The following is a 26,966-nucleotide window of genomic DNA, read 5'->3' as shown; positions in this document are numbered from 1 at the left end:
ACCCCAGCCATGCCCTCCCCAACCAGCAGCTGTAACTGGAGCTGGTGCTGGAGGGGGGCCAGGGGGCGGCCCCCAGCCCAGACCGCCCTGGCCCGCTAGGTTAACTCTCTCAGCTCAGATGGAGGAACAGTAGACAGCCACGTTGCGGAAAGCTAGAGAAAGGAGGTCCTGGCAGAGAGGACTGGATTGCAGACACGTACACGCACACTCACACGCACACGCACATGCCTCAGGCCTATCTCAGACAGCTTCTGAGCAGGGCTGAGGGGTGTCAATAATTTTCTGTGCTGTTCCCTGGGAATTGGGCTTAGGTGGCGCCTACGGCCACCTAGCCTGAGTGTTGAGGAGCCCACTGACCCCTGATTCCAGTGTTCTTCAGAGCCCTGGCCAGCAAGCAGCCCAGGACTGTTTGGGGACATTTCAGTGTGTGTATGTGTTGTTCGCTGCTGACTGTTTAGTCCCTCAGGAATGTGCCTGTGCGCACACACACAGAGAAACCCACAGACCCAGATAAACAGGCAAAAAAGCACACGCACACTTGTTGTATGTACATACAAACAGAGACAGACACACACAGAATAACACACTCATAGAGAAACCCAAAGACGGGAAGTGTGTGTACAGCCAGCACCTCTTACACCAGTCACAAAATACCAAGGCAAACACATTTGCTTACCCAAACAACACACACATATTCATTCAGATGTACACCTGTACATAGGCACAATCAAAGACACAGCCACACACTATCCCCCTTACAAACGGTCACAAAGATACACACTCCTAAGAAGACATCCTGACACATCAATGCACACGTGCCACACAGAAATACACTCAAAGACATAGGCACACAGCCAGCACACTTATACACTCTCAGAGACGTGACGTCCACAAAGTTGTGTACACATGCACACAGACACACACACGTTTACATTGGCACACAGAGAAGCAGAAATACTGTCAAGGACGCAACCAGACAAGCAGCCACTCTTACACATAACCACAGACACACACACACACACACACACCTGTGAGCACAACCTCATGTACAGGCAAATAAGCACACAGCCGGCCACACTATCACAGACACAATAGGCCTACATGCTTTTGTTCACACATTAACACCATCAAACATGAGTTGATGTATTTAACCCTGAACTTCCCCTTCCCCGAGCTCATATGGCCTCTAGGATCTCCTGGAGGACACCACAGCTGGCATCCTCATGGACAGGCCAAATTCACAAGGCACTGGTGAGAAATCTGGGGTCAGATCTAGACTCTGCCATTTCTGGTTGTGTGGACTTGAGCAGTCCATATGACCGCTCTGTTCCTCAGCTTCCCATCCTATAAAATGGAGAAATAACTGAGGTCAGACTGTAACCTCAGGCCAAGCTCAGAAGTCTCTGGCCCGCGATTGTATTATTATTAACCCCATTTTAGAGATGAGCAAACCTACGCTGAGCAAAGTGGAGCTAATTCTCTGGGGGTCCCCCTGGTGGTTAAGGACAGAAACTGCCCCCCTTTCAGTCAAAGTTCAGAAGCAGGCCCAGACTTCAGGCTCTGCAGGACACAGAGTCAGGAGAAAGTGTGCATGCTCACACTCGGCACAGGTATAGCCCTGACACACACATATATGTGTGCACACAGCCTCAGAGGACCTACAGAGCTTTGAAAGGCTCCCTCTTCCCCATCTTTCTGAGCCTTTAGCCTCTGTTCCTCCTGGGCCTGCACCCCAGGGCCACCAGCAGTTCCTGGTTAATGATAACCCTGATGTTTATGCAGCACTGGGGAGGGGTGACAGGGAGCAAGGGGGTGAGCCGGGAGAGGAGCACCTGGCCAGCTCTAGCCAATCCTTGGCTTCCTCCCCTCATAGGGCCAACTGCTCCAGATTAGAGTGGTTCAGCCACTTTTTAGCTGTGTGATGTTGGGCACATGATTTAACCTCTCTGTGGCTCAGTTTCTTCTTCTGTAAAATGGAGATAATAATAGCATTCACCTTACAGGGAAGTTGGAATGATTATGAGAAATGATCCGTGTAAAACATTTAGAACAAAGCCTGGCACACAGTAAGTGACCCTCATCATCGTCCTTGCTGGCACTAAGTCCTTTATCTTTTAAAGGCCCTGTAAAGAATTTTGATATCCTCCTTTATAGCTGAGGTAACCAAGACCCAAGGGCCTTGCTCAAATCACACAGCTGTTTGGGTGCAGGTATGCACTTCGGTCCAGGGCCCACCCCAAGCCCACCAACCACTGGGCAATGCCACCCTGCACAGTGGCATTGCCTCTATTGTCTCACTCAATGTTCTTTTTTATTTTTAATATATTTTTATTGATTTCAGAGAGGAAGGAAGAGGGAGAGAGATAGAAATATCAATGATGAGTTTGATCGGCTGCCTCCTGCACAACTCCTACTGGGGATGGAGCCCACAATCCAGGCATGTGCCCTTGACCGGAATTGAACCCGCGACCCTTCAGTCCACAGGCCGACGCTCTATCCACTGAGCCAAGCCGGCTAGGGCATCTCACTCAATGTTCTACACACCTGGGAAGTGGGTGCATGATTGTCCCATTTGAGATGTGGGAAAACTGAGGGTCGGGGAGGCTGAGTGATTTATTTGCCTAAATCCACATGGAACTGGGCCTGGAATCCAGATATATGTGGTCCTGCCTGAGCGTTTAGCCCCTGTTCCCCGAATTTTCTGGATGTGTGCAGCAGGAGGAGAGAGGCTGTGTGTTTACTCAGTGGCGGGGGAGTGGCTAGGTTTAGCTCCGTCCAGTGCCATGAAACAACATTTAAACTCCACATGCCTCAGTTTCCCTATCTGTAAAGTCGGAATTAGTAATATTACCCGCCTCACAGGGTGGTTGTGAGGACAGTAATTTTATGTAGAGACAGGCACACAGTAAGTGCTCAGTAAGTATTATCACTATTATTTGGGATTTGGTAACAAATGCCATTTATTTATGTTTCTTATTTAATGGACAGAATCTATCCAAATTGCTTAAAAGCTTAGTCCAAATAAAAATGACCACTATCAGTGAGTTCTGATCTCCAAAGAAAGAATGCAAGAGCATGTGGAGAGGCTCTGGAGCTGGCGCCGGGGCTCAGTCCTGCCTCCGTCCTCTCTGGGTAATCCAGCCCTCCAATTTCCTGACTTCTCTCCTCAGTATGTCCCTCTGTAAAATACCGTGCAATGTATCAGCCTCAGAAGGTTGTGAGAGGTCAGAGGAGCTAAAGGATCAGCCTTCAGCGCAGGGCCTGGTGCAGAGCCAATGCTGAAGAAGGGGTGGCATCATCATCATTTTTTCCTGGGTTAACTCCCTACCCCCAGTAGGACGTGGGCACTCAAGGGGTTAATTTTGAGCTGAGATGGGTTTGGGTCAGGGTAGCGCCCTGCCATGTATGGCCACCAGAGGGAGCAGCTGGACCTGAACTGGCCCCTCCAAGCTTATTAACAGCATCCGCTGCACTCTGGAAGCCTAGGGAGGGGGTCCTCTGGGAGTGACTAGGATGACCCCAGCCCTCAGTGGTCTCTCCTCACCTTCCTACCTGCAGAGCCATCTGGTCCCCACCCTGGTGGCATCCTCCTCACATTCCCTGAGTGGGGAATCTGGGCGGGGGGCTGCCTGGGAGTGGCCAGAGAGGCTCCAGCCCTTGGTGGCCCCTCCCCTCCCAAGGGGATATCCAGTCCCTTCCCCAGAGCTGCTCTTCCTATGGCCTCTGATCCCCCTCCTCATTCTTACCCGGCTTTTTGGGCACACCCGGTGCCCATTGTGTCCCTTTCCCAAACCCCCAGGGAGAAGGAGTGTGGGAGGAGGGAAGAAACACACAGAAATCTGGAAAGGGGGGTTGAGAGACAAGAAATAAAGACAGACAGAGGGAAACACACACACACACACACACACACACACACACAGCACCACCACCACCACCACCACCACCACCACCACAACCACCACACCACACAGAAAGAAAGGCCAACAGACTGAGAGACAGAGACACAGATAGAAAAAAAGACAAAGACAGAAATAGAGACAGAGCAGAGTGAGAAACAGGCTAACTCACTGAGTCAGAAGAACAGAGAGAGAGAGACAGGAAGAAGGACAGGGAAATAGAAATAAACAGAAAATTGGGCTCCAAAGAGATACAGGGGGAAAGACAGACTGAAAGAGAGAACAGAAAGAAGAGAGAGAAGCCAGGGCAGAGTGTGCCAGCTGGCGGAATGGAGGGTTGCCTGGCATGGGAGATGTAGTGGCCGAAGCCTGGGCAGAGCTGGGTGGGCAGAGGGGAGCTGGTGCCTCAGCAGGGGTGAGGGGGCATGGGAGGGGCAGGCATTTTGCTGCTGCTGCTGCTGCTGGCTGAGGTGGGGGCCGGGGCAGCCTGGAGACCCCCAAAGGGAAAATGTCCTCCGAGCTGCTCCTGCTCCAAAGACAGTGCCCTGTGTGAAGGCTCCCCGGACCTGCCCGAGAGCTTCTCCCCGACCCTGCTGTCACTGTGAGTGTCAGGCCCTGTGGGGGCCTGAGGGTGGGGATGGGAGTCCTGGTACCCAGAGGTTGGGGGTAGGGTGCCAAGGAAACAGGGGCCTGTCAGGATCTTGGAATATGGGCAGCAAAGGATGTTGGGATGCCCAGAAGGGGGCTGCTGGATTTGAAAGGGAGTAGACGGGAAATTCCAAAGGGCAGCAGCACACCAGGGGCTCGGGAGGAGGGATAGCCAGGGGGTGGGCTGAGAGCCACCAGGATCCTTGCCAAGTGAGGCGAGCAAATGCCTGTCTCCCTGCGGAAGATGTAAGGAAAGACACCTGGGCCATGGTGGCATGCCAGGGTCTCCCAGGCGGGAGGTGACTGGGATGGGAGTGGAGCACTAGAGTGGGTTTCTCCTCACCCACAATTGCCCATGTCCCCAGCTCACTCGTCAGGATTGGAGTTACCCAGCTGAAGGCCGGCAGCTTCCTGAGGGTGCCATCACTGCACCTGCTGTGAGTGGGGCCCAGCAGAGCTGACAACTAGCTCAAGGGAGTGGGTGTTTATGCACATGCGTGTGGGGCTATGTGCATGTGTGTCTGTGAAAGCATCTGTATCCACACACATACTTAAATCACATATGTGTGTGTGTGTGAAACCATGCCCATGTGGGCTGAGGGTGGGGGTCAAGGTTAAAATGTCAGATAGGGGGCAACAATTCTGGAAAATTTTCTTTCTTGTTTCCTTGCCAGCCTCTTCACATTCAACTCCTTCTCCATGATTGAGGATGATGCGTTTGCGGGCCTGTCCCACCTGCAATATCTGTGAGTGTGGCCAGTGGATAGGCCAGAATGGGGACCTGGGAAAGGAAGGAGGGGCCCCTCTGTGGCTCCCAGAGTAGGGGCAGGGAGGAGCTGGTTGCCCTGGGGAGGAAATATCTGGACAAGGATCCCTCCTTGAGGGGCAAAGGGCCTGGCCTCTTGAGTGGGGTCAGGATTCCTGCTCAGATGTGGCATCTCAGCTTCCTCACCTCACTTGTCTGTGCTTGATGATCCACAAAAAGCCTGGAAACCTGAGACTACTTCTGGCCCTACCTGACTTATGGACACCCGGGGAGAGCTCAAAGAGGCCAGAGACAGGAGATGTTTCAAATTAACAGGAAGCAATTCTGAGTTGGGTAGTGATGGTAGCGATTGTGGTGATGGTGATGGTGGTGACGACAGTATGACAAAGCTGGTATTGGTGATGCTGGTGTTGGTGGTGAACCTGCTGCTGCTGCTCACAAGTGGTATTACTGAGGATGATGGAGTGGGATGATGCTGATAAAAATGGCGGACCCAATGGTGATGGTGCTGTTGGTGATACTGAGGATGAAGTTTGAGGGGTTGGAGTAGGATAATTATCAGTGCAGAGGACTCTGGTAATTCCAGTATTAGTGTGGGTGTTGGTGTGGGTGATGGCTGTGGGTAGGATGTTGGTGTCGGTGTTGATGTAATGAAAATGTTGTTGGTACTGGTTTGGTGGTGCTGGTGGAGGTGTTGCAATAGTGGTGCTACGGGTGAGTGTGGAGATAATGGTGATGTTGGCAATGCTGGTGCTAGCGCTAATGCTTGTCATAATGGTGGCAGTGTTGGTGATGATGGTGGCAGTCATTTTGGTGTTGATCATGACGGCTGTATTGTTGGTGAAGCTTATTAGAGTTGGTAATGATGGTGTTGTGGAGGTAGGTGGTGATGTTAGTATTGGTGATGAGGGTGGCGGTATCAGTGACAGTGGTGGCACAGTATGGTGTTGGTGATAAATGCAGTTATTAGTCCTGCGGTTGATGGCAATGGGAGAGGCTGGGTATGGGTCACAATGGATAATCGTGGAGGTATTGATGCTGGTGCTGGTATTACTGGTCACAGTGGCAGTGGGGGTCAGGGGGTGGCAGAGCTCACTGTGAGGCTGGCAATGACCACAGGGTCAGGTCCTTGGCTCCCAGGATTGTAGGCTGGGACCTTGGTGAGAAGAGGTTTCTGAGGAGGCTTCCCCTGGGATTATGCCAAGTGTTGGGGAGAACTCAGAATATTCCAGTGGTGTATGGCTTCCATGGGGTGAGTTTCCCTAAAAACTGTAGGGCCACAGCAAAAAATGAGGGTCTCCCCCTTACCGCCCTTCCCCTCCACAGCTTCATCGAGGACAATGAAATTGGCTCCATCTCTAAGAATGCTCTCAGAGGACTTCGCTCACTCACACATCTGTATGTGCCTCCAAGGCCTCATCCCTCCACTGCCCCAGCCACCCTGGCAGGCACCCCTCACTCCATCATCCAGAGCATAGGCTCTCCTCGTAGCTGCTTATGGCTCCTCCTCTTTCTCTCCTTCCACCAGGAGCCTGGCCAATAACCATCTTGAGACCCTCCCCAGATTCCTGTTCCGAGACCTGGAGACCCTGACTCATGTGTGAGGCTCAAGGGAGCTGGGCAGGGAGGGTGGGAATGTTTGAGGAGGGAGGGGATATCTGTGCCCACTTTTGGTAGGCACGATGTGTACGGCTGCAATGATTCATATTTTTCACACCACCTGTGGGGCTCCCTCCTGAACGCTTACCTGGGGAGGGGGTGGGGTGTGGCCTCCAGATGGTGGAAGCCGGGTCGCAGCCCCTCCCCGGCCTCTTGCCCCAGGGACCTCCGTGGGAACCCGTTCCAGTGTGACTGCCGTGTCCTCTGGCTGCTGCAGTGGATCCCCAGCGTGAACGCCAGCGTGGGGACTGGGGCCTGTGCCGGCCCCACTGCCCTGGCCCACATGCAGCTCCGCCATCTCGACCCCAAGACGTTCAAGTGCAGAACCATAGGTGGGGGCTTTCCCTATGGGGTGGGAGGGACAGCAGGGGTTCCCAGAAGAAGGCGGGAGATCAGGGGTCAGAGCCCTGGGCTGAGGGGTTCACTTCACTTCCTGCTTCCTGCCGTTTCCTGGCTGTGAGACTCTGAGCAAGCAGCATCACCTCCCTGAGCCTCAGTTTCCTCATCTGTAATATGGAGGTAATAAACAGTGACAGGATTGCTGTGAGAATTCAGTGATGTATCCACACCTGTATAACATTTGGCACAGAGCCTGGAATGGGAGGCCCTTATAAATGTTCACTCTTGTTACTGTTATTAATATAAAAATGGCCATTTCTAAAATGCTTTCTATGATCATTTTGCTTTTCCATAAACATATGTTGGTGCCGTTATGGGTACTGGGCAATGCAGAGAGCACAGCAGTGATGAAATGGCCCTTGGTCTTGTCCTCATAGAGCCCACAGTCCAGAGGAAAGCAGAGAATGACAGCCTGGAATGATCAGGATCAGAGCCAGGGTGGGGAAAGCACAGAGTGGTAAGGGCTGGGAGATGGGGAGCCCCTGGGGCTGTGGGAGCCCAGAGCCAGAGCAAGAGTTAGATACTCCTGAAGGAATGGGCATTTGAGTTCACATCTGAAGGCTATTAATATAATAATAACTATTATTATCATCATCATAGCTAAATGTGACGTGTTTTAGGTTTTCGGACTCACAGAACAAGAGAATTTAACTTAAGGGTCATTTAAATATATAGATATATTTAAATATAATTCTTTATTGATTTAAGAAAGGAAGGGAGAGGGAGATAGAAAAAACAATGATGAGAATCATTGATTGGCTGCCTCCTGCACGCCCCCTACTGGGGATCAAGCCCGCAACCTGGGCATATGCCCTTGACCGCAATCGAACTTGGGACCCTTCAGTCCACAGGCCAACACTCTATCCAATGAGCCAAACAGGCTAGGGCAAGGGTCATTTTTTATTAAGTTATTTAACAAACATTCACCAAGGTCCACTCTGTGTCTGGCCCTATGACAGGCAATGGGCACACTGTGGTGACCAAGATAACCCTGGGCCCTGGCCTCACAGTTCTGGGGGGAAGGAAGGGAGAGACAAACATTAAAAAAAACATTGCACAAATAGATGTATGTTACATATTGCGATAAACACAGGGGGTTCTACCTTACATGGGCATCTGATAAGGGTTTCTAAAGAGATGGCATTAGATGTGGATGTAGCTACGTGAGGTTAGAGGGAAGGACATTGCAGAGCGGGTGGGGGGGTGCATGTGCAATGGCCCTGAGGCAGCACAGAGCCTGTCCTGCTTAAGCATCAAAGGAAGGCAGGTTTGGTTTGGGAGAGTGAGTGAAAGGAAGGACACATGAAGTCAAAGGTGCAGGAGTCTCATTGCATAGGACACTGAGAGCAATGAGAGGAGAGTGGATTTCACCCGGAGGCTGTGGGAAGCCATGGTGGGTCTTGAGCAGGGAGTGATAATTTGATGGACATTTTAAAAGATCCCTCTTTGGGTGGGCATCCTTGTCAGCTTGGGTCATTGCTGCAATCCTGGCACTTAGGAACAGGCCTGGCATATCAAGTGAAGTAGTATGACCTGGAGTCAACTGCTCAGCTCCGCCACCACTCTGCGGGGCAACCTGGGTGCACTGTTACCATAAAAGCTAAGTTGTAGCAAAGAGGTTCAAAATGTCCTGAGTTAAAGAAGACAGAGGGCCTGCAGTGTGCACCCCAAGCACATCTGGGTTGTCCTGGTTTTCATGGTTGACACTGACTTGTAGCACGTCCATCTGCCAGTTCTTGGGAGTAAGGGGAAGGAGACCAGGTCCAGGTGAGCCACCTTCATACACTTGAGGCAAGGATTGCAGCCACCACTCTGCTCTTATTCCATTGGAAACTTGGTTTGGACATGGCCACACCTACCTTCAGGAGGGGTCCTGAGGGAGCGCTGGGGTGCTGTGGCCTCTAGCTGGGCAGATTGTGCCCGCCTCCAATCCTATTTCATGGAAAATGGGAAGATGGATTTTGCTGGACAACTGGCTGCCTGTGTCTTAGCCTTAGTTTCCTCATCCGTAAAGTGGGTATAACAATGGAATGTACCTCAGAGGGATTTTGTGAAGTTAAATGAATTAATGAACATGCTGTTTCTAAGCAGTTATTTGATGATGCCACGAAGCTTAGAAAATAAAGCATTGCCATGTTGTTTTGAATTAATACGCTATAGATTTAAAAGATCCCACTCTATGTACCTATGAGATGAACACCATGATGGTCCTCATTTCAGAGATGTGCAAACCGAGGCTCAGCAATGAAGACCTTTGGGGTCTCCCGGGCCTGCCTGACTTTCTCCTTCCACCCCCAGAGCTGTCCCGGTTCCAGACGGTTGGGGAGTCGGCGCTGGGTGTGGAACCTTTCTCCTACCAGGGGGAACCCCACATGGTCCTGGCACAGCCCTTTGCTGGTCGCTGCCTGATTCTTTCCTGGGACTATGGCCTGCAGCGCTTCCGACTTGAGGAAGAGCTATCTGGTGAGCCCACCCCGCACCCACCACCTCATCTTCCTGCCTGCGGGGGGCGGGGAGTGGGGGCTGCCCTGCCCACCTCGCCTGATCTGCCTCTTGTTCCTGACTCCCCCACAGCTCCCTCGGTGGTGTCCTGCAAGCCCCTGGTGCTGGGCCTGCGCCTCTTCGTGCTGGCTGCCCGCCTGTGGGGAGGCTCGCAGCTGTGGGCTCGGCCGGGTCCCGGCCTGCGCCTGGCCCCGACTCAGGCCCTGGCCCCAAAGCGTCTGCTGAGGCCTAATGACGCTGAGCTCCTATGGCTAGATGGGCAGCCCTGCTTCGTGGTGGCCGATGCCTCCAAGGCAGGCAGCACCACCCTGCTATGCCGCGACGGGCCTGGCTTTTACCCACGCCAGAGCCTCCACGCCTGGCACCGGGACACGGATGCTGAGGCCTTTGAGCTGGATGGCCGGCCTCATCTGCTATTGGCCTCAGCCTCACAGCGGCCCGTGCTCTTCCACTGGTTTGGGGGCCGCTTCGAGAGGCGCACAGACATCCCCGAGGCTGAGGACGTCTACGCCACACGCCATTTCCAGGCCAGTGGGGATGTGTTCCTGTGCCTGACACGCTACATCGGGGACTCCCTGGTAAGCCTGGGCCCAACCAGGTGGAGGTGGCAGCAGAGGCCACAAGCCACCTCTGACCTGCAGTTGACTCCTACTCAGGGCTGTCTTTGCCTTGGGGACCACCCAATATGGGCTGGTCTTTCAGCATTGACCCCGCTTTGCACGCTGGCCTCCAAACTCACAGGCTGCCCCAAGCTCACAGGCTGATCTTCAAACTCCAACCCCATCTAATGTGTTGATCCTTGAATTCTGATCCCACCCCAACACTGACTTCAAGCCTGTGACCCCTCAAGGCATTGCTAACCCTGAACTACTCCCATTCCCCAACATAGACACTAGCCCCAAGATTCTGATTCTAACCCCAAACTCTGACTCTGTAGCTCTGACTCACTCTAGGACTTACATTTAACCACAGCATCATACTCTAAATCCCCAAGGCTGATGCCCACACCCTCCAGCACTCTCTTTTTAGAGAAAGGTGGACCCAGGGGGAGAGTCTGAGCCTACAAGTCACTGCTCTGACTTAGTTCATAGAATGTCTCTGTGGGGAGCAAACTGTGGGCACAAGGACGAGAGTAGGTGACCAGGGAAAAGGCGACTGTGGCTGGGTTGGAGTGCGGCCAGAGGAGATTGGAGCAATATGTAACATAGTAGGTAAAACTGACAGACTGCATTACTGATGGGTTCTATGTTGGGGGATGGGGGGAAGGAGAAAGAAGGGCCAAGAATGTGGCCTGAGCATCTGGGTGATGACATTTATAAAGAAAGCTACAGGAGTTTAGGGACCTGCAGGCCTCTACTTACAAGCTGTTCCAAGTCCTCTGAAGCCTAGAGGACTACCAACAGGCCTGGCCCTCTTGGATCCTAGTCCTAACCAGCCGCCACACTTCACAGGTCATGCGCTGGGATGGTTCCATGTTCCGCCTGCTGCAGCAACTTCCTTCACGTGGTGCACACGTCTTCCAGCCACTGCTCATAGCCAGGGACCAGCTGGCTATCCTGGGCAGTGACTTCACCTTCAGCCAGGTCTTCCGCCTTGAGCCTGACAAGGGACTCCTGGAACCGTTGCAGGAGCTGGGGCCCCCAGCCTTGGTGGCCCCCCGGGCCTTTGCCCATATCGCCATGGCTGGCAGACGCTTCCTCTTCGCTGCTTGCTTCAAGGGCCCCACACAGATCTATCAGCTTCACGAATTAGACCTCAGTGCCTGACACTGGATGGGATCCTGGACATGGTTGGTGAGGGGGCTGGCATGGGGAGTCTTAGGCCTCTGGACACCCCCTTGACTGACCTCTTGGTCCCACTTGGGGTTATGGCTGGTCCTGTGAGATACTGGCCACAGGCCAAGTTCAAGGCAAGAACTGCCCTCCAATCTTAAGCAACATCTTGGCTGGGGCAAATGCTGGGCGCTCAGACTGGGGCACGGAATCAGATTCCAGAAGTCATGGTGGAGTAATGTGCAGAACTCCCTGAGGTCTGGAAGCATGCCCTCCCCTCAACCTACCCCTCCTACTCCAGCTCCCTGTAAAAGTACCCAGGAGGAGATGGCTTTCCTCTCCCACTAAACTCAATCTGGCCAATCGCTTTTAGTGCACGCCTCTATGACGTTATCAGTTGCTGGGCAGTTTTCCTGCCAGGCTTGCTAACTTCCTCTGTTGCTTGTGCGCATGCCTGCTGCCAAGGCGGAAGCCCAGCACATCCTTGCTGGTGCGAGGGAAATGGGAAGGAAAGCGAGAGTTTTTGCAGGGGGCCCACGGTACTTCTTTCTAGTGAGTTTCAGAGGTGAAGGCCGAAGGTGTGTGAGCTCAATAAATGTGCTGTGCACCCGCCCCAGCTGTTGTTGTGGGATCAGTGGGAAAGAGTGTCCCCTGAGTGACATGGCGGGAGGGGGGCGCAGGGTCCCAGGAGCAGTGTTATAGAGGGGGAGGTCCCAGGGGAGCATGTTGGTGTACTCTGGTAAGCTTTTTGAGTTATCTAAGGAGTGTGGGTTCATGATTATGGGGGATGTTCAAGGGATATAAGGGCATTATTAGGGACAGGTCACAGGTTTATTGTGGGTCTTTTCCTGAGGGGGTCTCTTTTTGGGTGTTTTGAAGGTTTTTATGCACCTTAGGGGTGCCTCTTGAGGGCATTTTGAGGTCTTACTGGGTTTTGGGGCATCTCAAGGGAGTTTGAGGTTCATTGGAGGCTCTCACACCAGATGGCCATCATATATTATTAGGGTTATCATAGGCAATTACTTAAAAGTCTCACAGAGACATTCGGGTATTACGAAGAATCTTGTGTAATAAATTGGGGTCACAGCAGTGAGTGAGCCTTAAGGGGTCTTACTATCTGGGTACTCACATCCTGGTAGGATGATCCCAGTGTCCAGCTGAGTGCCTCAACATTTCTTCTGGTTACAGCTCTCTTTCACTCTCAAATGTCCCCCATTTGAACTAGAAAATGTTAAATTGCACAGGTGGCTCCCGTGGCCATAGCAGTAGAGGACAAACCCCATGCCATTCACCAGGGCCCGAGGGAATAGGCCTTTGGACTTTTCCCAACAAAGAGATTCTGCTGCCAGCTTCTGTGGCAGCTTCCCGAGCGTGTCCACTGCAAGTCCTACCCCAGGACACACAGAGTCTCAGCTGCTTGGGCTGGAGGCAAGACCACTTTAGATCAAACAGTGAACAAAGGGACCTTACAGTGAAAGTGAGGTGGGGTCTGGAAAGGCAGTCTGAGGAGAGGAGGGGAATTCCATCCTGGAGTTAGGTTCCTATGCAGACCAGGACGTGGGGACAGAGAGAGGCCCTCTGTGTTCTTTCGTGGATCCATCCTCAACAGTTATGGGCAGAGCCTGGGAGAGGTGATAGGGTCAGCTTGTGAGACCAGATGGAGTTTTTTTCTCCCCAGAGCAACGCGCGCACGCGCACACATACACACACACACACACACACACACACATACACGCCTCACATCCTGTGTACCCCTTAACCCCTTCTGTTCCTGTTTTACCTGGAGTGACGAGCGGTGGGGTGTCCCCTGGTCGGTGGCTAGGAAAAGAAAAGTGGTGAGATCTGTATTTGCCTCTTTGTCCTCCCCCTCAAGACTAGAAGACTCTCAGCTTTCCTTAACCTAGCTTCCTGGCTACTTTTCCATCATAGAGTTGTACCACCCAGCATCCCAAGCATTTCAAGATTTGGGGCCCTTTGGGGATTTTCAGCTCCGAAGAATAAGCCTGGGAAGTCTTAGTGGCAGGAAATCTCCAGCGCCAAGCCTGGCAACTGGGTCTTTCTGTAAGGCTTAGCTCTTTCACCCCTGGAAGGTGTCTGTCCAGCATGAGATAGGCACACACTGGGAATCCGCTCACCTGGGCTTCTGGTTGAACTTGCATTTGCATTTCGCACCTGTTGGGGAGAGGGGAATGGTCAGGAGAGGGGACCCTGCCCTGCCCCACTCCCCTGGCAGCTCCTCCACTTACTCAAGACGACGATGATGCCGATGGCGCACAGAACCCCTGCACAGATGAGCCCTCCAACTCGGAGGCTGTGCCAGTCTAGGAGAAACCCAGAGGGGGCCCTCAGTGTCAGCCAGCGTCCTCCTCATCCTAGCCCCCACCCCTTAACAAAGATGACTGGGCACCGATGCCGTGCTGGGCGCTGGGGTACAGCTGTGCAGAAAACGAGCCCAGCCTCCTCTGCTCATATCTAGTTAACACGCAGGCAAGCGACACGAGATTTAATGGAGGGTTGGATGGAGAGACGCGGTCTGAAGACAAGTGAGCAGAGCCAGGGAACAGGAAGCCAGAAGGCAGCTCTTTAGGGAGAGTGGTCAGGGAAGGCCTCTCCGCGGGGCCCACTGGAGCAGAGATGTGGGGAGATGAGGGCGGGAGCATGTGGCATGTGGGAGGAAGTATTCCAGGCAGAGGGATCAGAAAGGACAAAGATCTGCAGGCAGGGAGCGCACCTGCTGAGTCTGAGCCCCAGCAGAGAGGCCCCTGTGGCCTGAACAGAAGCAGTGATGAGGGAGGGAGGACAGAGGAGGGACACGGAGCAGACCATGTGGAATCTGGAGGCCACGGAGGGTTTGAATCAAATGGCACAGCTCCTCCAGGAAGTTTTCTCAAGTCAAACCCTTCCAGACTTGATTTGAACATAACAATGGCGTCTCATGAACTGTCCCTGCTTCTCGTAAACTGTCCTTGCTGGTAGTCGTGCATGTTCCCGAGGACCAGGCTGCCTGTCTTGTTCCCTGAATCCACTGTGGCTACTGGCCAATGTCCCGGTCCAATCCTATCCTTGCCCCCTTTCCACCCACATCAGACCCTCACCCAACACTGTGTGGGACCCGCGGCACAAAACAGTGTGCGGGGTGGAGTAGGAGGAGCGAAGGGAGGGGCACCAGCTCTTACCATAGTAAAAAGGACTGTTTTTATCTGAAAGGAAAGAAAAAAGAACATAAATCCAGGAGCATAGCTGGGATACGGGGGCTCCAGGGGGAATTGGGGCGGGGGGGCGCTGATAGAAGAGCACAGTCTGACTTACCTTCTGGGTCATTGGCGTCCAGGGCAGGCAGGCCTGGTGGGAGAAGCAGGAAGGAGAGGACATGGGTGCCGGTCTCAGGAAGTTGGCAGGGCCAGGGACTTGGAGAAAGGCCCCCTGATGGACAGTCCCTGCCTCCCGAGGGTGCAGGGGTCCAGCCCCAAACTAGCACGTCCCATCTCGGAGGTGTGGACCCTCCACTCAGCCCCACACCTGCGAGCCATGCCAGCATTTTGCCTCCTGAAATAGGTTTTAATCTGGATAGCTCTTGGCCACCCTTTGGCCTGATGTTTCCAGACTCCTGGCTACTCCAGGCCTCCTCCAGAAACGGAGCGATGTTCTTGTCCCCAGGACAGATGGCATCCGTTCCATCTTCCTCAGAGCTCATCTCCCTATTCTGCCACATCCCACCCCACCTGTTCTGATGTTTGCTCACCACTCCTCTTTAAAGCAACTTGCTAATTATAAACTTAATACACTTTATTTCAAAATCATCTTTCTATCACCATCCTAAATGGAATACAGTCTTGCCCGATGTAACAGAGAAAAACAAATACAATGAAAGCAAAGGTCTAGGATTAAATTCTGGCTAGAAGCAGTGGCTGCCTGAGCTGGGGGCCTAAGCTCTGTTCTTTCTTTGTTAAAGGAAGATAAATAATTTTAAATTATATTTAAAGTACAAATACATCGTGCTTACTCTGTGCAGGCACTGTTTTAAGTGCTTTCCAAAGGCCAACTCTTTGCATCCTCACAGTGACTCTGTACATAAGTGCTATTATTGTCCTCATTTTACAGATAGGGAAACTGAGGCACAGTTGGTAACTTGCTCCATTACCTCTCAGCTCCCAGTTACCCCTCATAATGAAATGGCAGGGGGCCATGAAGACACAGCACAAGGCTGAGCATTTCCTTGAAGTCATCAATGAGACATCGAGACTAGACTTCCTAGCTGGTTGAGCCGCTGCTATGAGACCCTGTTTTGTGTTCTCTTGAAATCACAGCACTTCTTCCCTCAAGGCAATGCTGTCCGGACAGTCCCCCACCCCACAGGGGCTCTGTGAGGCTTGCCTGCCACTCAGCAGAGGGGCTCAGGGGAAGGCCTTCCCAGGAACAGCACTCACCTGCGAGAAGGAGGAGCAGGCTCAGGGCCACTTGCTGCATGATGGAGCCGGCCTGGAAGGGGAAGGGAAGGGCCCAGCTTTAGCAGGGCTGCAGGGATGCCACTAGGGCCTTTCCTACTCCACGCCCCGCCCAGGGTACACACCTCACCCCAGGGTGGGAAGGCTGGCATTAAAGGCTGAGAGACAAGAGCTGAGGAGTGCAGTGGGGGCTAGGTGAGAACTCAGACCTGATGGGGGAGCAGCAATAATAACTCACTGGACACGGACTTGAGGCTTGAAGTGAATCACCCAGGCAACCAAATAAGAGAGAAGCTGCCTGTGGTTAACCCCATTTTACAAACTGGGAAACTGAGGCTCATGATAGGTGCCTTGTCAGAAGTGGGATTTAAACCTGGGTTGGCTTTGCAGCAGCTGTCCCTAACTCAGGATTCTCAGGGCCTCGGGGTGTTTTGGGAAATGGGGTGTTAGAAGTCAAGTGGCCAGAGGCCCAGTTCCTAGGAGTGTCTCCCATAGACAGCTTGGAACCTGCCCGACTTGCTCAGACTTTATAGACTCAAGCTGCTCAGGGCTGGGTGTGGTGGGGAGAGCACAAGGCTGGGGTGGGGTGGGATAGACTTGGGAGAATTGGCCTGGCTGCAGTCCCAGGTCCATCTTTTGTGCCACCCTGACCATTGACCCCCATTTTTGTCCCACCCCTGCCCATCCCACTCCAGTCCCTGGTTCTGCCTCTACCCCAGTCCCAGCCCCTGCTCCTACTCCACCCCTGCCAAGCTCCTCCTGGCAGCAAACTCTTTCTCCTTCCCCAGGGAGCCCTGCTCAGCACGAAGAGGTCGCCTCTGTCCCCTCTTGGTCTAGAACAGTGGCCGGCAAACTCATTAGTCAACAGAGCCAAATATCAACAGTACGACGATTGAAATTTCTTTTGAGAGCCAAATTTTTTAAACTTAAACTTCCTCTAACGCCACTTCTTCAAAATAGACTCACCCAGGCCGTGGTATATTGTGGAAGAGCCACACTCAAGGGGCCAAAGAGCCGCATGTGGCTCACAAGCCACAGTTTGCCAACCACTGGTCTAGGGTTAGTCTACCCTCCCACCATCTTCTGTGCCTGCGATAAGCACCCGATCTCTGTGCATCCCCTGCCCTCTCCCTGCCCCTGCCCCTGCTCCATGGCCAAAGCATCTGTTGCCATAACCTTGACAGCAAGAGCTTACACTTCCTCTGACCCACCTGTGCCGGGCACTGCCAATGACCCTGCTGGGTTTTCACTCGTGTAATCCCGGACAACCCCGGAGGCCATCTGTTACATTCCCCATTTCATGATGGGAACACATATGTCCTCCCCACCCTGGTGAAAAGCCCATATGACCGGAGAGAGCACCCCCATCTCACTCCTTCTCAGTCCCTCCATGGAACCCCCACCTGAGTTGCTTTCTATTTCAGGAGGAGGGCCTGTAGTTTTGGGGAGCATTACTAATGCATTTAAGAACCCAAAACGTTTCAGGGGGATCTGGAGAGCATGTGTGGGCAGGACAGGCCCGTAGAAGGTCTGCTGCTGTTGAAAGCGACCTGGTGAGGCTTTGCCGCCACAGGACTAACTAGCACTGGTAGGAGCCTGGCTCATGGAGGATCACCCGGGCACGCTGTTCTCAGGTCTGTGCATGTAATCTTCGCAGCCTGATGAAGGCGGCATTGGGATTAGTTCACTTTGCTGTCTCAGCCCTGTAACCTGTGTGAACTACGCTGTCAGTGGCAATGCTGAGTCTCAGCTCTTAAGCCTCTTTCCTTGGGATCCTCCGAGTCCCTGCCCTCTGCGAAGTCTCCATTACTCTCCCTCCCAGCATCACCCAGCACCTCCAGCTCAGGGAAGACTGGAGTGGTCTCAGCTGTGCTTGGCTCTCCCATGGCGCAAGCCGCCGAGCCTCGTGTCTGGGGGTCTGCCCCCCTTTCCTGTCAGGCTGTCCTTGGAAGAGGCCTGAGCTGCTCCTGAACTGACTGTTACTGGTCTGAGGCTTGGACAGGAAGGCAGCTTTGCAGATTGAGGCTCTGCTCACCCCTTTCCACTCCTTCCTGCCATGGAGGTCCCGTCTCCGCCAGCTGCCCTCTGCTCTCCCTTCTGTTCCTCTATGGTGGTGGAGGCCAGGCCTTTCAGGCATGAGGAATGACTCCCGTGTCCCTGAAATCTCCCACCCAACCCCCCATTTTACATCTCCTCGGGAACCTTCAGCTCCTTTTTCTCAATCTACAGGACCCCACTCCCTAGGCACTCAAGTCTAGCCAGTCACCCTATCTGCTCTGATACCACCAACCATCCATGATCCACTTAGATACCTCCATTCGCTCAGGTACACCCAACCCCCCTGTTCACCCAGCCGCCCCCAGTCCTGTGCTATCCAGACAGCCCAGTAGCACTTGTAGACCTTATCGTCTCCCAGCTGGCTCACCAGCTCCAGAGGAGAATCATGGGAGGAGGATCTCTCTAGGGCTTTCTCTAATCTCCTGCTCCTGCCCCAGAAAAAGACCTGGAAGGTGGGTTCTAGGGTCTTTAACAGAGAGCAGTGGAGGGAGGGGGCCCCATCTCTCACCTGTGTGGCTCCCCAGGCTGTGTGGACGGTTAGTTCCGCCTGAGTGCTGCCTTTATCTGCAGCTGCCACGCCCTAAGCAAACCTGGGCAACGCCCGGGCTGGTAGAGAACAAGTCAGACTGCCTAAAGCACAGGGGCTCTCATCCCATTCCTGCTCTTAAAGAGACAGCTCCAGCCACCACCCCACCACTGGCAGGAGCTCCCTGGGCTGGAACTCGTCCCCAACCCCGACATTAGAGGAGGGGGCTTTCTCCAATCTCCTGCCCCTCAGAAAAGGGCCTGGAAGGGAGAAAGTGCAGAGTCTTTAACAGCAGAGCGCTGGTCTGGGAGGGGTGGAGGAGGGCTATGCAGAGGTAATATCCCAGTTGTTTTTACTTAGATTGTGTGCTGTGCTTGGAGGAGGGATTGGCCGCAATCATGGGAGAGCTGATGTCCTCTTCCAGGCCACTTGCTGCTGTTGACTTAGTTTGAGCGTCAACAGAAGATGCTGGTAAGGCCAAGGAGAGGTGGGGCTGCTTGGCCCTAAACCATGACCCTCCTCTGTTGTGTCCATCGTGCCCCAGGGAGACTGGGAACTGGCTCCTGAGCACCAGGTCCAGACCTTCGTAGCCCAGGCTCTTCCTAAGAGCACTGAGAGCCTGGGCTACACAGTGGGCCTCGGAGTGGGGGGCTGCCTGCCATTCCGGATAAGGCCCAACTGCACTGTGCTCGGCTCCTTTACCCTCCCCCCTCCCTCTCCGCCCCTCCTCCTCATGGCATTCCTTCCGGCTGGGGTCTGTGCATGCCCCCACTTGGTCCCCGTTGGGGTGCCCCCTCCCCCCAATTCCGCCTTTTTAGACAGAGAGACTTTTGTCTGGGGGCTGGATAGAGAACAAGGCTCCTTTGAGTGGCTGGTAGAGGATTGGGGTCATGGGGAGGGGCAGGGCCAGAAAAGGGGTGGCTCTGTGCTGGCCACCAGCTGGACTCCAGGCGACCCCCAATACCATCACAGGGGTGGGGAGGAGGGCTGCAGGAACCAGGCCAGGGAGAGGGTGGAGTGCAGGCCCAGGAAAAGGGGTTTGGAGGTCAAGGCTCTGCTGGGGCTATTTGCTGGGGGCAGGGAGAACAGACCCCCCATTTCTCAGCAGGGAGGGACAGGGAGGCAGCAATGTTCACCCAGCTATATGGTTTCTTTATGTGGTTCACTCAGGCAATTTCTCGGTCCCAGGCCCTAGACTAGGACAGGTCCTCTCGCCACTCCCATTCAGGAGGGGCCAGTCCCTACAAGAAATGGAGGGGACACTCATGAAGGGTGGGGCTCAGCCAAAGTGGGAAATTTGGGGTGGGTGGAGATAGAAACAGAGGAAGGGGAGGCCTGAGGGGGATTCCAGTCCAGCCAAGGGGTTTTTGTGTCTGGACAGATAGCATCTCTTGCACAGACAGTTCAAGATTGTAACATCCCTGGGAAGACCCCTTTGGTGGTCTTGGGAGTGGAGTAGTGTCTCCCCTTGCTGGGAAGTCTGGGAACTACAGGCATCTGAGAGTGAGAAGGCCTGAGCGCACTGTGGTGGAGGATGCATGCTCTGTCCTTCATCTATGGCACCGTCTGCAAACTCAGATGCCAAAGGGGGCAGGCAAGAATCGTGAATGAGTACAGCAGGGCAGGCGTGCGATTATAAGGTATGGGGACAAATCAGCAAACAGGAGAACTATTGTTCTAACAGACAGCTGCCAAAAAGACTGGAGCAAGCCCACATGGACAGATAAATAAGTACTTCCCAGATACCTTGGGGAAAAAGCAAGATGTATTGAAGTATGCTGCCATTTGTGAGGGGAAAATAATTTATATGTAAACTCAAGGCCCAGTGCATAAAAAGTCATGCATTGGGGGGTCCCTCAGCCTGGCCTGCCCCCTCTCACAGTTTGGGAGCCCTCAGGGGCCGGAGGCAATCTGGCGATCAGGGGAAGGCGACGCCCCATCACACCTCTGCTGCTGCCACTGCCAGCAGTGCAAGCCTCAGCAGGCCCTGGTTACCTGAGCCTCAGGCAGCCCTGGGTGGCTGGGCAGCTGCCATCCAAGGCTTGCCTGCGCCTCGGGCTGGCTGGCCCTGGGCAGCTAGGGGGCTGAGGGGACTGGGAAACTCCGGAGGCAGCCACGTGCCTGCCACCCCAGTGGGGCTGAGGGGACTGGGTGCCCCAATCTTGTGACTGTGGGCACTGCCATCTTTGAGGGTGGGGCAGTCAATTAGCATATTCCCTCCTTATTGGCTGTGGGTGCTGCCATCTTTTTAAAAAATATATATTTTTATTGATTTCAGAGAGGAAGGGAGAGGGAAAGAGAGATAGAAACATCAGTGATGAGAGAGAATCATTGATTGGCTGCCTCCTTCATGCCCCCTAACGGGGATTGAGCCTGCAACCTGGGCATATGCCCTTGACCAGAACTGAACCCGCGACCCTTCAGTCTGCAGGCCAACGCTCTATCCACTGAGCCAAACCAGCCAGGGCTGCCATCTTTGAGGGCGGGGCAGTCAATTAGCATATTACTCTTTATTAGATAAGATACTTGTATATGAATAAAATATTGTTGCTTCTGGGGAGGGGGATTGGGAGGCTGCAGCATGGGGTGGGAAGAGACACTCACTTATATATCCTAAAAATGTGCTACCTTGAAAAAAAGTTTAATTAAAAATAAAGTAAGGGATAGGCTGTACACAGTTCAGCCAATTGCTACTATTTTTAATAGGTATCAGAAATCTGGATTTTTATATTAAAAGTTGGGTCATAACCGAAACCGGTTTGGCTCAGTGGATAGAGCGTCGGCCTGCGGACTGAAGGGTCCCGGGTTTGATTCCGGTCGGGGGCATGTACCTTGGTTGCGGGCACATCCCCAGTGGGAGGTGTGCAGGAGGCAGCTGATCGATGTTTCTCTCTCATCGATGTTTCTAACTCTCTATCCCTCGCCCTTCCTCTCTGTAAAATATCAATAAAAATATATTTTAAAAAAAAAAGTTGGGTCATATTTTTAAAAAATTATTCAGGTCAAACAGAACACATCTGAGGCCTGGGAAGACCACCAATTAGAGATTTCTGCCAACATCATTTCCAGAATCTTTAGTCACTGTGATTTTGCATTTGGATATCCAAATGTTTATGAGGCTTGTACCCAACTCAGGCCAACCGTAGCTTCCTCCCAAGGCTGGACTAGAACATGCATATCCAAGAGTGAGCTGGACTGGGGCTGGGGCTTTTGGCTGGGAGGGTAAGACTAGAGGCCCCCCTGTGGATGGGTGAAAGTGTGCACACTGGGACCCTGGGGAGGGTTTGCAGGGAGTGAGGTAGTACAGTCTCTTGCATCCTATTGGTGAGTCTTCCAGGCCAATTTGACTTTAGTCACTTTGAGGCAGGATCATAAGAAGCGAGGGAATTTCCTTGACAAGTGGAATAAAGGAAACAGACAAAATAACTAAACAAGGCCAAACAATTTGAGCAATTGACAGCCAGCTAATGAATCACAAGGTTTTATCTTCCCTAACCAAGGACACTTGGGAGCAAATGGTTTACACATTCTAGCCAGGGGTCCTCAAACTAGGGCCCGCGGGCCACATGCAGCCCGCCGAGGACATTTATCTGGCCCGCCGGGTGCCGCTGCCTGTCCTGCTTAGCAGCTGACTCGTCCCGGGCCCGCAGTGTGCATAGGAATTCATTCATAGTTTTTTTTTAAACTATAGTCCGGCCCTCCAACAGTCTGAGGGACAGTGAACTGGCCCCCTGTTTAAAAAGTCTGAGGACCCCTGAGCCATCCTGGAACAAACTAGCCTCAGTCCCAGTCCCTCTTTGATGATGTTCTTGAAAAATGAAAGTAACCAGAAAATAACCCTGCATATAGAAAATAACCCTGACCTTCCTATATGCACATTCTGATGAATCGAGGACACACCTGGAAAGCTAATGAATATTCTGTTAAGACCCTCCCCTGAGAACTCCCCTAGGATTCCTGCCTACAGAAGCGTGTATCTCTGCTCTCTTTCTCTTATACTCTAAGGGTTTCCACAAGACTTGCAACCAGGGGAGCAATGAGCAATGGCAGCTTGTCCCAGGCTACCCCCTCCCCCCGATCCTATCTCCAAGGCCCCCTTTTTCTCTGACTTGCCAGTGAGCCAAAGAAGCCCCACCTAGGCTCTCTCTCCTAGTGCTTCTTCTACCTTAAGCTCTTCCTTTGTTTCACTGTCCCCAGCTTTCATAAACATACCCTCAAAATCACTTGGACTCCTATGAAATCAAGAACCCACACCCTACAGGCCAGGCTGAGGTGCATCTGGTAACAGTATTAAAGTGTGTCCATTTATTTATTTATATATTAGAGGCCCAGTGCACAAAATTCATGCATGGGGGAGGTTGTCCCTCAGCCGGGCCTGCACCCTCTCCAATCTAGGACTCCTCAGGGGATGTCCGACTGCTGGTTTAGGGATCAGGCCTACACCAGCAGTCAAACATCCCTCTCACAATCTGGGACCACTGGCTCATAATCGCTTGCCTGCCTGCCTGATTGTCCCTAACCACTTCTGTCTGCGAGCCTGATCGCCCCCTAACTTTTCCCCTGCCGGCCTGATTGACACCTAACTGCTCCACTGCTGGCCTGATCGTCCCCAACTGCCCTCCCCTGCTGGCCCGATCACCCCCAACTGCCCTCCCCTGCTGGTCTGATTGCTTCCAACTGCCCTCCCTTGATGCGACCCGCCTCCTCCACTGGGACCTGCCTCCTCCGTGCGAGGCAATGGAGATGCCGGGACCAGTCTCCTCCGCATCCTCCTCCACGTTGTGCAGAGCTGCGGGACCCCCAGGCCTCACCTCACGGAGTGGCCGCTGGGCCCCACCTCTGCTATGCACGTGGCCATCTTGTGGCGGCCATCTTGTGGCAGCCATCTTGTGACGACGTTGCATGAAAGGGCACGAGGACCACCTAGGCTTTTATTAGTATAGATACACTAGAGGCCCGGTGCATGAAATTCATGCACAGGTAGGGTCCCTAGGCCTGGCCAGTGATCAGGGCCAATCAGGGCCTTTTGGCTGCTGGCCAGGGCCTTCCTTCCCCAGCTGCCAGCCAGGGCCTTCCTTCATTCCGCACTGGCCCCTGGTGGTCAGCACATGTCATAGCAATCGATAGAACTCCCATTCTCCCGGTTGAACTCCTGAGGGGACACTTTGCATATTAGCCTTTTAGATAGATAGATGATAGATAGATAGATAGATAGATAGATAGATAGATAGATAGATGGATGTTTTGTGGATAAAAGAAGCCACATGCTAACCTGAGAAGTTCAGGGAGGCCTGCATGGTGGCCAGCAGGGGGGTGCAGCCTCAGGTCCCCTGTCCAGCCCCGCTGGGCAGGGGGTGTGGCCTGAGTTCCCCCAACCCAGCACTGGGGGTGCACCTTGAGGTCCCCCATCAAGCCCCGCTGGGTGGGAAGCACGGCCTGAAGTCCCCTGTCAAGCCCTGCTGGGTGGGGGACACGGCCTGAGGTCCCCTGTCAAGCCCCACGGGGGCAGGGGAGGGTGTAGCCTCAGGTCCCTGCTGATTGCTCGTTAAGGCTCCTCATGAGAACTTGGCCTCAGCTGTGGGTGCAGCCATCTTTGTGATGGAGTGATGGTCAATTAGCATATTCCCTCTTTATTAGATAGGATAAGGTGCAAAACTGCCATTCACTGGAACATTATCTCAATTCATTGAGATTTTACTTTCCAGAAATTGTCAAAAGTTTGGCTCAAATAAACTCACAAAAATTCTCTATAGGTTTGAATGTTTCTTAACTTTATAGTTTCTATATATATAGTCTATAGATAATAATATCATTTGAAATAATTCCCCTTCATTTTGCTTTTGAAATCCTTTGGCCCTGAAGAACCTGTTGAAGTTGTGATTGGCTGCGATTTCTCGGTATCCTGGGAATCCTCGCAAAATCAGAAAAACCAAACTTACAGATAGTTTCTGAATATCACAAACTTTTCAGGAATGCTGAATAAAAATACAAGAGCAAGGCCATAGGGTGTTTTATGGTCACCTACTGAAAGTTTTATTAATTTTGGTTTTAATATTCAGGGTCAATAATTTTATTGCTCTTCTTTAAGTCTGTGAATGTTTCCATAGGCTCCTGACAAATTTATAGGCCCCAGATGGGCAGCCTGGGGTGTGGGAGCCAGAGGCACCCGACTCATGAGGGGTTCTTGTTGGGCCAGTTCCCCACCTTTCCGGGTGCAAACTGAGAAGGCCAGGCTGGTGGGTTTATACCGGAAAGGGGACCTGGCCCTTAGCAGGTCTGCCTCAGACCAGCTGGTAGTGTGTGGGTTCTTGACTTCGTGCAGGGAAAATTTCAAACATGAGTCCAGATGACTATGAGGAAACGTTTATTAAAGCTGAGGACAGTAAAACATGAAAGGTTGTAGCACAGGAGAAGCAACAGGATAGTCTAGGGTGGGCTGCCCTCGCTCTCTGGAAAGTCAGAGAAAAGGGGGGCCTTGGGATCAGGTTCAGGGGTTAACCTGGGATGAGCTGTTGCTACCCATTGTTCCTCTGGTTGCAAGTTTTGTGAGGTTTCTTAGAGTTTAGGAGATGCATGGTTGTGAGTAAGAGTTGGGGGAAAAGGGGGGAAAGGGAATGATGGGAACTGCTCCCCAGAGGGAGAGCATGTGGAAGGTCCTTTGTCTTAAGGCTTTATTTCTTGCTCACTGGCTTTATTTCTTTTAGGGAAGGTTTCAGCAAAACAGTCATCAGTTTTCTAGGTGTGCACCTCCAGGATGCTGGTCTCCACCCATTGGTCAGTGTCAGGGCAGGGGGTCATTGTAGCTGGTCCTGGTGTCACCCCCTGGTTTTGCTGCTTTCCTGGGCCTGAAGCTGAAATACAACTGAGCCCTAGATGCTATGTCTAGGGAGGTGACCTTCTGTACCTGCTGGAAATCGCTCTGCAGTTTGTTCAGCTGTCTGTCTCAGTTTCCCTGTTCCCTTTGTTCTACTGGCTTACAGGCCTGTCTCAGGTTGGGGAGGGGAGGTTGCAGCAATATTCCAAGCTCCTATTTCCTGGGCAAGATGAGGACAGAGAGACCCATGGGCAGATAAATATGGCCTCCTGGGGCTCTGGAACTGCTCCCTGTGGCCTCTGTATTGCACACCTGTGGGAGAAGAGTGGGAGCTGGCAGGTGGCCCAGTCCTGTTTCGGGTTGGGGTAGCTGTGGACTTCCCAGAGCCATGTGATGTGCCACACAGGGCAGCCTTAAAACCTGCCTTCTGTGCTGCTTTTGTTGTAGGTGGTGGGAACGGTACCAGGTGGGGTCAGACTAGACCTGGGTTCAGCAACCTTGGTGCTAAGTCTGTGAGAATAAATAAGTAATCTTCTCTGTCAAAGAAGGGAGTTTAGGCAAAGGTCACCTCCTCCCTTTCTTTATTTAAATTAGCCAATCGTGCAAGAATGTGAGCCTAAACTCTGACCAATCAAGAGTAAGGGACAGAGAGAGGATCCAAGGTGGTGGCGTAGGTAAACACCTAAACTGCTGCCTCGCACAACAATTTCAAAACTACAACTAAAAGACAAAATGTCTATCATCCAGAACCACGGGAAAGCTGACTGAAGTTCTACAACTAGAAGAAAAGAGAAAAGAGTATTGAGACGTGCACAAGCGCTGAAAAGCTGAGGTACAGAGGCATGCGAATCAGGCTGGCGATGGGCGACTGGGAGTGCTGCTTTTTTCAACCCGAAGGGAGACAAGCTTCCGATTACTCCCAACTCCAGTTTCTGGGGAGACGTGGGGGACCCAAACTCCCATGGGGAGAAGCTGGACTGTCTGCCATCGGGTTGGAAAGTGAGGGTGGCTTGCTTGCAGGGCTGCGCACAGGAATAATTGTTTACTGTGCTGGGGCGCGGGATGCGGGGACGCGGTCGGAGACGCAGAGATGGCTAACTGGCAGCCATCGCTGTTTGCCACGCCCTAGCCTGGTGACGCCCTGAGACCCCGCCCCGCACAACCTACAAACCCACCCAAGCTCCATGCAGTGGCTTCAGCATATGAATGGCCTGCCCTATTGCAGCTTAACCTAGCAAACTTGCAGCCCGGGTCAGACAGCTCCAAAACCTCCAAACCCCAAGCAAAGAGGAGAAAACTGTAGTTCTTGCTGTAGCTCCTGCTGGGTGGCCTCAGACAGTAGCTGACCTGCACCCCATTGGAGATCCAGAAGCCAGTGTACCTAGTGGTCCGTGTGAGACACCAGATTTCAACTCCTCACATCCATAAGTGACACATTCAAGAGGCAGACTCAGTGAGCACCAAAGCCCCACTGAAACAAG

At 52.9% G+C, this 26,966-nt stretch overlaps 2 protein-coding genes across 3 annotated transcripts; one reads left to right on the top strand and one right to left on the bottom strand.

The window, feature by feature from the left end:
- The first annotated feature begins 3,669 nt into the window (after positions 1-3,669).
- On the top strand, positions 3,670-12,729 carry LGI4 (leucine rich repeat LGI family member 4). Of its 2 annotated transcripts, XM_080645157.1 has the most exons (9): positions 3,670-4,497; positions 4,910-4,981; positions 5,219-5,290; positions 6,637-6,708; positions 6,839-6,910; positions 7,132-7,301; positions 9,667-9,831; positions 9,943-10,448; positions 11,322-12,729. In XM_080645157.1, the coding sequence occupies exons 1-9, from the start codon at positions 4,322-4,324 to the stop codon at positions 11,634-11,636; spliced, it is 1,620 nt and encodes a 539-aa protein (XP_080501283.1). In that variant the 5' UTR covers positions 3,670-4,321; the 3' UTR covers positions 11,637-12,729. The 2 variants fall into 2 exon arrangements, with proteins under 2 accessions (XP_080501283.1, XP_080501282.1); XM_080645156.1 differs by having other exon boundaries at positions 3,805-4,497; positions 9,667-10,448; positions 11,322-12,257.
- Positions 12,623-18,776, bottom strand: FXYD3 (FXYD domain containing ion transport regulator 3). The gene is made up of 8 exons (XM_080645158.1): positions 18,654-18,776; positions 16,070-16,121; positions 14,952-14,984; positions 14,819-14,842; positions 13,889-13,963; positions 13,778-13,814; positions 13,423-13,460; positions 12,623-13,264 (listed from the first exon to the last, which is right to left on the bottom strand). Exons 2-8 carry the CDS (start codon positions 16,107-16,109, stop codon positions 13,245-13,247), a joined length of 267 nt encoding a protein of 88 aa, XP_080501284.1. The 5' UTR covers positions 16,110-16,121; positions 18,654-18,776; the 3' UTR covers positions 12,623-13,244.
- Between the last annotated feature and the right edge of the window lie 8,190 nt (positions 18,777-26,966).

This window comes from Plecotus auritus (assembly GCF_963455305.1).
Source record: "Plecotus auritus genome assembly, chromosome: 10".
Taxonomy (NCBI): domain Eukaryota; kingdom Metazoa; phylum Chordata; class Mammalia; order Chiroptera; family Vespertilionidae; genus Plecotus; species Plecotus auritus.
The sequence above is the reverse complement of the archived record's forward strand: the minus strand, read 5'-3'. Positions and strand labels throughout refer to the sequence as shown.